This window comes from Dunckerocampus dactyliophorus, chromosome 6 (genome assembly GCF_027744805.1).
Source record: "Dunckerocampus dactyliophorus isolate RoL2022-P2 chromosome 6, RoL_Ddac_1.1, whole genome shotgun sequence".
Taxonomy (NCBI): Eukaryota; Metazoa; Chordata; class Actinopteri; order Syngnathiformes; family Syngnathidae; genus Dunckerocampus; species Dunckerocampus dactyliophorus.
The window spans coordinates 14,015,020-14,025,298 of record NC_072824.1 but is presented as its reverse complement, the minus strand read 5'-3'; the positions used below and the strand labels follow the sequence as shown (position 1 = coordinate 14,025,298).

Sequence of the window (10,279 nt, the reverse complement as noted above, 5' to 3'; positions counted from 1 at the left end):
TCCATGAAACTTGTAACTAAAATATGGGTTGACAGAGCAAGACATCGTGACCATTATTAAACATTATGAAACTTATGCCTGTTTTTATGATGAACCACTCACAAGCTACACAGAAAATTAGATAACTACATAGTATTTACTTAATTTTTTTTTTTTTTTTACCTTGCATGCATTCACGAGGAAGAGACAATATGGCAAGTAAAATACAGTTCTTTATTCATATTTCCAGTAAAAGCTTGATAAAAGGAGGATAGCATCAAAATACACAACAGTTCACATGAGGGCTGCAACATATCCCTAAAACTATTTAACCATACTATACTGTATATACCTGTATCTCCTTTACTTGGCATGTTGCTTTCACGAGTCGCCAACAAAATATGAAACAATCAGATTTCATCATTTAAAAGTCTGTGCAATGCTTAAAAAGTCATTGTTAGGTATTCACATTTTTGGAAAAATATAAGGCATGTTTGCCTGATAAGACTGAAGGTCTGACCGCAGTGATACTTCAACAATGACTGCATAGAATTCAAATGGTGCGCTGACATGTGACACATTGGCTAACCGGGCTCCTCCCACGTCAAACCACTTGGAACACACGAAAAGGAAGCAGAAACTTTACAATACAATACAGCGGAACCTCCAATTTCAACAAGAAATCGATTACAGGATGCTGATCAACCTCTTGATTGGTTTGAATTTAAGTGCTATTTGTCCTGTAGGAAACAATGGAACAGGAAAATAATCTGTTCCACTGTCAAAGTGCCATCATAAAATTTTGATTAACAGTGCAGGGAATGTTTTCGGTAACAACATTCCTGCTTGTCGTACAAGTGTAAAAAGAAGTTAACTTCTGTTAACATCAGTAGATAAAAATAATAAAATACTTGAGTGTGAATTGTTGCCTATACGTGCCCTGCCATTGGCTGGAGACCAGTCCACGCTGTACCCCGCCTCTTGCCCAAAGTCAGCTGCAATAGACTCCAGCATACCTCCGTGTCCCCAATGAGGATTGAACAGTATAGAAAATGAATGAATGAATAAATAAAACACTTGTCATCTAGTGACACCACACATAGTTAAAGAAGATTCTTATTCCGTTACCACCCATTGTGAGGTTGCAAAAATTAAAAAAATGCTGCTTAATGGAGGTAAGTCGATGTCATATCCACCATTTTATGCTACGGTACTGTACTTATACAGTATTTTAGAGCAGGGGTGTCCAAACTTTTTCCACCGAGGGCCGCATACGGAGAAACTGAAGGATGCAGGGGTCACTTGGATAAATGTGTGTGCATTAAAGATGCTTAAACCAATCAAATTTAGGTCAATTTATGCGAAGCTATTTGAACAAAACATCTTAGCTTTGTGTCATAGGTGACAAAGCAAATTAGTGTAATATCTAATAATATATCTCAATAATATAGCTCATTAATAAGGACTTATTGTATTTTATTTTTACTACATGACCAGGGCTAATAAAAAAAACAAGCTGTGGGGTGAAAATGGCCCCCGGGTCGCACTTTGGACACCCCTGTGTAACAGATGGTAGCTCGTGTGACTGTGTGAAAGTATGAGCCTCACTCCCTGACGAGCCACTCTGGATGATTTGACAGCGCGGCCTTTTGGCTCGTGGTCTAGTGCTGCTTACAACTCATTTGGTGAGGGTTGGTTGACCTGGGTTGGTGCAGGGCCGGATTGTGCGGGTGACCACCGTTAGACCTACTTGCGAGGTTCCATTGTATTGTTTGATTACTGGTTCACCCACTAGGGGGAGCCATGGCGTTTGCGTGGCAGTGACACAGAGTGAGGGTTTGATATCATATGCTGTCAGTGGTACAGCGGTTGGACGCACTGCGGCGGAAAGACCCCAACTCGCCCGTGACAGCGTCCTCTCCAGCACCGTGAGCTGGAGCAGTCCAGGAGGTCGATTATGTCACCACGGAGGAAGTGGAGGTGGGCGGTGTGCGATGGGACATAGTCGCACAGGGCATGAGCCAGTCGAGGTTTCTACAGAAAAAGACAGGCGGCGTCAAACTGCTGTTTTTTTTGCAAGGTGATAAGACTTCAAGTGGCCATACCCCCAAAACGTGTTCCAGCAGCTGAATGGAAGACGACTCTCTCAGGGGGTGAGGGCCTTGGAGGCGGGCTGAGGGCAGGGACTCCAGAGAGGTGCTTTTATAAGGGTTGGGATAAGGGTTACATCCAAAGTGCGACCCAGAGTGAGGCGATATGTCTGAGGGAGGGTCTCTGAGGCAGACCACCTTCTCCACTGCGATGCTGTGACTCCTGTAGAAGTCCACCAAGCGGTTCAGGGAGCAAAAGGTCTCGTCCCAGATGCAGTACTGACCGCCACCTTCAAGTACTCGGAAATGTTCCACCCGGTCACCATAGCTGCGACAAAGAAATGTGAGACACCGTGAAGACAAGAGGACATTTATTCTTTTTCTCATTCCTTCCTCTGATGGATGGCAACATGTGAGTGGGGCTCCAAAGTCACACTAGACTTGTAATCTAGGTGTCAACACTGATCCACTTAAAGGCAGACACACATTAATCTCCTTCAAACAAGTCTCTCGCTGTCGCTAGTCGTCTCCTACTAGATCAGGGGTCACCAATCCTTTTGAAACTGAGAGCTACTTCTTGGGTGTGGATTAATGCGAAGGGCTACCAGTTTGATACACACTTCTGAAACAGCCAATTTGCTCAATTTACCTTAAACTATATATTATTAATAATTAATGATATTCATCTATGGGAAGCCACTGATCGTGTTGATGATTCCTCACAATAAATATCAACAATGATTTATCTGGTGGATGTCTGAGGCAGGAGTGGTGAGACACCAACAAGAGCTGCTTTGCCAACACCTTTTAAGAATCATTTTCGGATGAGAACAACTTTTGCCTACATTGGTGAGTACCTTCATCCAAGTTTTGCACGATAAACCATGCATTTCGATGACTGCCTACATCTGTGAGTACCTTTAAAGTCTCTGTAAGCACGGCAATACACGCCTTTCGATGACGTATAGGTCGGTTATATGCGACCTGACCGTTCATCCTGCAGTCACATCGCATACATAATTCGTGTGGATGTATATCCACATACGAATGACGCCTTTGGAAAAATCGGAATTGCGCTGTTCACACCGACATGAGAAAATCAGATACAGGTCACTTATGAGCAAAAAAATTGGAATTGACTATATAGGTATAGGAATATAGGTATAGTCTACTCACATCTACGTCTGTGGGTCCAGCTTCAGCGTCGACCAGCATGAATGCATATTGTTTTGAGAAGCAAAACTCTTTACTTAAGTGACCCCACCAACTAGCCGGAATTACTTTCCTCAACACCGAAAACCGACCACAACTTGGCTCATTGGACAAAGTGGGGGAAAAGTCACTGTTGATGCACAACACTGCTGATGGGGATGTCATGCAAAAATCGGAACTATCCCTTTAAGATGTTTCACTAGAACTGCAGCCTGTTTTGTTCATGAGGTGTAATAAATTGTGGCATCTTTGTGGAAGTAAGGCTTAGATATCTCTGCATCATAGACTGACAAACTAGGGGCCCCCCAAACAGCATCTTGCTTAGGGTGAGCACAAGGCTAGAAATGGCCCTGTATTTATTGATTGGCCTGGAGAAATCACATGTTTCTATTGCCTTATAGTGAGGTGTGTAGCATCCATTCCATTTGCCTACTTTTTGTACAATCCTTTGATCTAAAAAAAAACAGACATGATACACCTCGGTTGAAAAAAAAACCTCTCCCAATTACAGCATTAAAAACATCTTTTATGTTGTGAAACTGATTAGTTGATTTTCGTGTGCTTATGTCACTTCAATGCCTGTCACTGTTCAAATCTAACAAAGTAACTCCCTATTTTGAAGTACTTGTAATTTATTGCTGAACATGAGAAGGAAGTGTATTGCATGGAGTTTTATTTAAAATTCGATATGGGCGCCAGCATTTGCCACCAGTTTCTCAAGCCTGGGAACTGCATTGACTGATTTCACAAGGAACTCTTGCGAGATGGAAGACATAACTTCTCGTATTCGCCGTTCAAGTTCTTCCAAAGTCGTTGGTTTGGTAGAATGGACGTGCTCCTTTAACCAACCCCAAAGAAAAAAGTCGCAGGCTGTTAAGTCAGGACTTCTGGCTGGCCACTCCTGCGGACCGCGACGACCCATCCATCTCCCAAGGAAATGGGCATTCAGCCATTCACGAACAATAGCAAAATGTGGAGGAGCGCCATCTTGCATGGAAATTAAATCCTTAATATTCTCCCCAAGTACTGATAACTGGCCAGATTTCATCTCTCATATAAATACAACATACGAATAAATTATAAGTATTTTAAAATAGGGAGTTACTTTTGTACTTATGTAAATAAATATATACAGTACATACATACACTCCTGATCAAAATCTTAAGACCAGTTGAAAAATTGCTAGAATTTGCATGTTACACATTTGGATCTTAATGAGGTTTTAAGAAGAGCTACAATATGCAAAAACAAGAAGGGGGAGCGAGACAAAAAGCATTTTGAAAAAGTAATTTATTGAAAACAACAGTTAAACTGAAATAGGCTGTTTATCAGCTGATCAAAAGTTTAAGACCTTCGCTCAAAAAATAGCAAAAAACTCTCCAAACCATAACAAAAAATGTTCACAGTAGGACTCAGTAATGAGTAGCTCCGCCGTTCTTGTTAATCACTTCAAAAATGGGTTTGGACATGCTTGATGCAAGTGTTTCCAGGAGGCTAGTGGGATCATTGATCCAAATGGTGAAGATGGCTTCACAAAGGGCATCAACTGTCTGGAACTGATGGCCATTTTTATAAACTTCCCTTGCCATCCATCGCCAAATGTTCTCTATGGGATTTAAATGAGGGGAACATGCAGGATGGTCCAAAAGAGTGATGTTATTCTCCCTGAAGAAGTCCTTGGTCAAGCGAGCATTGTGAGCTGCAGTGTTGTCCTGTTGAAAAACCCAGCTGTTACCACACAGACGAGGGCCCTCAGTCATGAGGGATGCCCGCTGCAACATCTGCACATAAGCACCCGCCGTTTGACGACCCCGCACCAGCTGAAGCTCCAGTGTTCCACTGAATGAAAAAGCACCCCAGATCATGATGGACCCCCTCCACTGTGCCGGGTAGAAAACATTTCAGGTGGGATCTCCTTGTCATGCCAGTAATGTTGGAAGCCATCTGGACCATCAAGGTTACATTTTTCCCATCAGAGAATAAAACTTGTTTCCACCTTTCAATGTCCCATGTTTGATGCTCCCTGGCAAAGTAAACGGGCAGTTTTGTGGCGTTGAAGGAGACGAGGTCTTTGAATTCCTTTTTTGTTTTTTAAACCCTTTTCCCGCAGATGCCATCTGATGGTTATTACACTGCAGTCGGCACCAGTAAGGGCCTTAATGTGGGTCGAAGACCGCCCTGTGTCTTGATGGACAGCTAATCGGATCCTCCAGCTCAGAATCAGGTGTGATTTTTTGGGGTCTACCACTTGACCTTTTTGTTCCATAATGCTCAGGATCTTTCACAAAATGTAGAACGACTGATTTACTGCGCTCAACCTGAGCTGCAATGGCACGCTGCGAGAGGCCTTGCTTATGCAGCTCCACAATGCCACCACGCTTCTTAGCTTTAGCCGTCAGGAGGGCATGACAGTGTCAATGCCTGACAGAAAATGAAAATATTGAGCAGATTTTGGCTTTTATAGCCTGTGGTCTTAAACTTTTGATCAGGTGATAAACAACAACAAAAACAAGTTTAAACTACAAGCTCCAATTCTTTTTTGTCTCACTCCCCCTTCTTGTTTTTGAATATTGTAGCTCTACTTAAAACCTCATTAAGATCTAAATGTGCAAAATGCAAATTCTAGCAATTTTTCAACTGGTCTTTGATCAGGAGTGTACATATACTGTACAGTATATACTTGTACATAGGGAAAGGTGTGGTAATGTGAGACATTTTTTTCATTTCCTTCCCTCCAGGCAAGCTAAAATGATATAACAATAAAATTTGCATATTTATTATTAATTCAGGGTGTTTTCTAGAAACACAAATCATCAGAATGTGTTTAGGACAAAGGGTAGTGGAAATATGATTGTTTAAAAAAAAAAAAAGTGGTCAAGTGTCTCACTTTGTCCCAGACCTGGTGTAAAGTGAGACGGACCAGAAAAATCAAGGGTTTAAAGTGATACACTTACTTTCCCCCCTAAAAAACTACCATAACCACACATGTTGTAGCAGTAAGACTCCTGACAGCTAACCTGACAGCTAGTCATTCTAGAGCTAATGTCAGACTAGCAACAGAATCATGGGGATTGGTTAATAAGCACATTTTTTCTCAGCACTGAAATGAGTGGAAAAATTGTAATGTTGGATAATTGTCATTACAACAGTTCTGTTTGCTGGAATAGAAGGGCAGTGAACATTCAAATGACAGAACCAGTTGGATTAGAACACATTACCCAGGTATTACTACTCTGGGGTGGAATACAGGGCCCTTACAGCCAGCTAGAGCACTTTGGGACTCAGAAGCTTTGTGGCAACATTAGTTAATTAACCTACACAATCACGTGATCTCTTGCATACCCTAGCCTACCTGCACATTGGTTCGTTGTCCAATTGTCAGGGCCAGGGATATTGTTTTTTTCTGTATATTCACATGCCAGTTGGCGACACTTGAGTGGATTGAGACTATGAAACTGGTCAACTAGTTGTTTCAACGTGTCTATATTCCTATCCTTCTTTCTTGCCTTGACCTCAGGGCTGCCTTCTCCATCTCCTCAAGGGATGCTTTGCCCCAGGTTGTCTGTATGATGGCTTCTGTACAATAGCTATAAACATAAAAAATGTGACAAATGTAAAGTAATATTTCCTTAAAATATGTTTCAGACTGAAATTAAGTTCTCTGAGACACGTCTCACTTTACCCCAGAGTATTTGTCTCACTTCACCACACAGCCACCTTTTTAGAAAAAACACCCTTTCTAGCATTTCAGGCTAATCTTCAACTAGCGTCAAACACAGAGTTTTCCACAATGGTAGTTCATGAATATGTATGAAATATAAGTTGTCCCAACTCAATCAATTTGCTTTGAAACAAACTTTGATTAAGTTGATGGGAAGAAATGTTACTTTTACATGCAAAAGACATATTTTTATCAAAAAGACATGCTAATCAAATCATCATGAGGTTCTTTTCTTCATAGCCAGGGGGGAAATGAAGGGGGCTTGAAAACATCATGGTCACATGACCACAAATGTGTTCCTTTGCCTAAATATAGGGGGTGTCTCATATTACCCGATGTGTCACATTACCACACCTTACCCTACATACAGGTACTGTAGGTGCTCTGGGTTTATAAGAGGGTGTTAAGAGAGTTGATAGGAAAATTAATTAAGGTACCCGCTTTGACACAATGCCTTCATGAAGTAGTCCATATGTGTGTGTTAGCATACATTAGTAACTTAAATTTCAGTCAAATTTAATTAGATCTTCACGGCTCTGGATGGACTAAATGTTGCGAGAAACGGTGATTATTAAACTTGTCTCGCAAGGCTCTTGCTGGAGCACTGTTGCCCTCTGTTGACATGTCTTGGTATTACGCTGTGTGGCAATATGGTGGCTGCTGAATGTTCATATAAATAAAGCACACGTGACCTCTTATGGGCAGGCAGATGTTGTGCCTTTAAACATTCATACATGCACAACATAATGCACCGTACATGTACGCCTCTGACATGTGTCAATTGCATAACGTACCTGTGTTTCATTAATTACAAGACCTTAGTGCTCTTATGTAATGGCCCTGATTATTGAACACATTTCATTTTCCCTCAATGATTAAATGGGCCCAACGTCACTTTGGTGACCCAAATTATGACTCCTCCTCCTCGTCCTCCTCCTCCTCCTCCTCCTCCACACGCACACACCCACACTTGCTGTCCGTTCGGATGTGATATTTTTAGTTAAAATGGATTCTTGAGGAATATATTTAGATATACGCTCACACTAAGTGGCACGCACGCACGCACACACACACACAGGGATGCTGCAAGTTGCCAATGCGCTCTGTGGCATGGAAACAAATTGAACAAAGTGCCTCTATTTTACACAACACTTTTAAAACCCCTCAGATTTACATCTTCACTCATGCGGACACTCAGGCAATGCAAACATATTGGTAGTAACATAGCAATAACACAGTACACAGTAATAACATTATAATAAAGAAGAAAAAAAAGACCCTCATGTAGGCTGATGATGGACTATGCATGTCTGAGCTTACCTAACGGAGACAGAGAACTCTCCGGGAGCTGACTCACTTTCCCTCACCACAAACACACCGCTGTCCTGCCAGTGTAGACGCCGCTCCGCCTCCAGTCTCGACACCCGTCCTGCAAACCACCTACAGAAAGCAACAACATGCAGGCAGGCAAGCAGGTAGGCGAGGATGGTACAGTACAGTCACAGGCCGTTTTATTAGGTACATGTACACACATTACAAGAGCTGTATCCAAATCTGCTCATATTGCTCATGTTTTGATTGGCACTATCAGAGAGGTAATCATGTCACAATATTTGATATCGGGGTTGTGCAGTGGTGTACAACTGCACAGCATCAAACATAATGGCTACCTAAGCCGGTCAAATTATTAGAAACACCTCCGAGTATGAGTACAAGTGCATGGTTTTTGATACAGCTGTCGTATTGGATTCCCTGAGCTGGTGCAGTTATATCTTGTTGCGGCCAATGATATGGTATTATTTGCATGCATATGACCCAAAAAAGGACACTTACTCAATGTAATGTTTATCTGATCACTCTCTAGATTTTTGTAAATAATACATATATATATAAAATATATATTTAATATTAAATTTAAAATAAATGAGTGAATTGGTGTGGCAATCATTTATATTTAAAATAAAATACATTGAATGAAAATAAATAGATATAGTCTTGAGTTTTATAGTACAGTATATTATACACATCTATTGTTTTAACTAATTTTCCCATTAATCTATCTTTATTTTTTCCTCTTTTTTGTGGATTGGAAAGTCAATCAATTCTATTCAAAGCACGGAAATTATTATGGGAGGATGATGCAGCTATAATTAAACCTGCATTGCTAGTAATACAATACAACGTTTTAACCCTAGAAAATGATCATGTCATACATCTTCAACTGAATTACTTGATCATATTTTTAGATGTTTTGATTGATAAACACAAAAATCAATCCAAAGTTGTTGACATCCAAAACAGTTATTTAACATTGAAGATTTTTTGAGTGGTCCAAATCCTCCTCTTATAATGGTCTTATGTTTAATTTTATTTTTGGAATATGCCAAAGGCCAATTCAAAAACAAGTTGAGGTTCGCAATTTGTTCCTGGGGTGGGCTTTGGACACCCCTGTTATACAGTATAATGAACCTTATTTTCATTATATTTGATTATTCTTCACGGATTAGTTAAGGAAACGATCACATACTTCTATTGCCATGTAGTTACTCAACTTTAAAGTTACCAAATAAGGTCCCTTGCACAATATTGACCAGTCAGTGACACAGGGTAAGTTACTGAACAGTAAACGAGTATAGAATGTTTCTTACGGATGTGGGAGAAGGGAAATATAATTCTCTGGCACGTAGCCTCGTTTGCCTTCAACCTCTGCTGTGAACCAGCAAGAATCCTCCTCCATTTCTGTCACCTAAAGACAACACACATGAATTATTATTAAAAATTATTTGCATTATAATGATGACCCCATGGCACATTTTAGACTTACCTTGACGATGTCCCCTTTCTGAAAGCTGATCTCGTCTGCTTCGGATGCTGCAAAGGAGAAAAGTGCCACCGCCTCCATGTTGGAGCCAAAAGAGGAGAGATGAGCCACCAGCAGGACTCTTCACTTCATCAACGACGAGAGATGACAGCAGTGTGAGGAGAGTGCAGTGAGGTGAGAAAAAGTGGATTGTGGGATGAGATAATCTGTTGTGTGTGCTGCTGCTCATTAGTTAATGAGGAGACTTTCTCTATGCGTGTCCCTCTGTTCATCCATGTGACTGACTTAGTGTGTGTGCGTGTGTGTGTGTGTGTGTGTGAGAACACGTGAACACGACTGCCTCCTCTGACTCAAGCTCATGTCCGCATACATCAACATGATGCTTAAAATAATAAAATAAATAAAAATAAAAATTAAACAAAAAAAACCCTATATAAAAGGAATTAAAATTATAA

General features: G+C 40.9%; 1 protein-coding gene across 1 annotated transcript; it reads right to left on the bottom strand.

Moving 5' to 3' along the window:
• Positions 1–200: 200 nt before the first annotated feature.
• LOC129182188 (GRB2-related adapter protein-like) lies at positions 201–10,139 on the bottom strand. Its single transcript, XM_054777980.1, has 5 exons — positions 9,828–10,139; positions 9,652–9,749; positions 8,324–8,443; positions 2,085–2,397; positions 201–2,013 (listed from the first exon to the last, which is right to left on the bottom strand). The coding sequence occupies exons 1-5, from the start codon at positions 9,903–9,905 to the stop codon at positions 1,834–1,836; spliced, it is 789 nt and encodes a 262-aa protein (XP_054633955.1). The 5' UTR covers positions 9,906–10,139; the 3' UTR covers positions 201–1,833.
• Between the last annotated feature and the right edge of the window lie 140 nt (positions 10,140–10,279).

Bases quoted from the DNA above. Each gene is read 5' to 3' on its own strand.
- LOC129182188 (XM_054777980.1), bottom strand. From the start codon at position 9,905: ATGGAGGCGGTGGCACTTTTCTCCTTTGCAGCATCCGAAGCAGACGAG. The intron at 8,444-9,651 runs GTAAGAAACATT...TGCTTTCTGTAG, and splicing joins ATTTCCCTTCTCCCACATCC to GTGGTTTGCAGGACGGGTGT. The intron at 2,014-2,084 runs GTATGGCCACTT...CTTTTTCTGTAG, and splicing joins TGCTGGAACACGTTTTGGGG to AAACCTCGACTGGCTCATGC.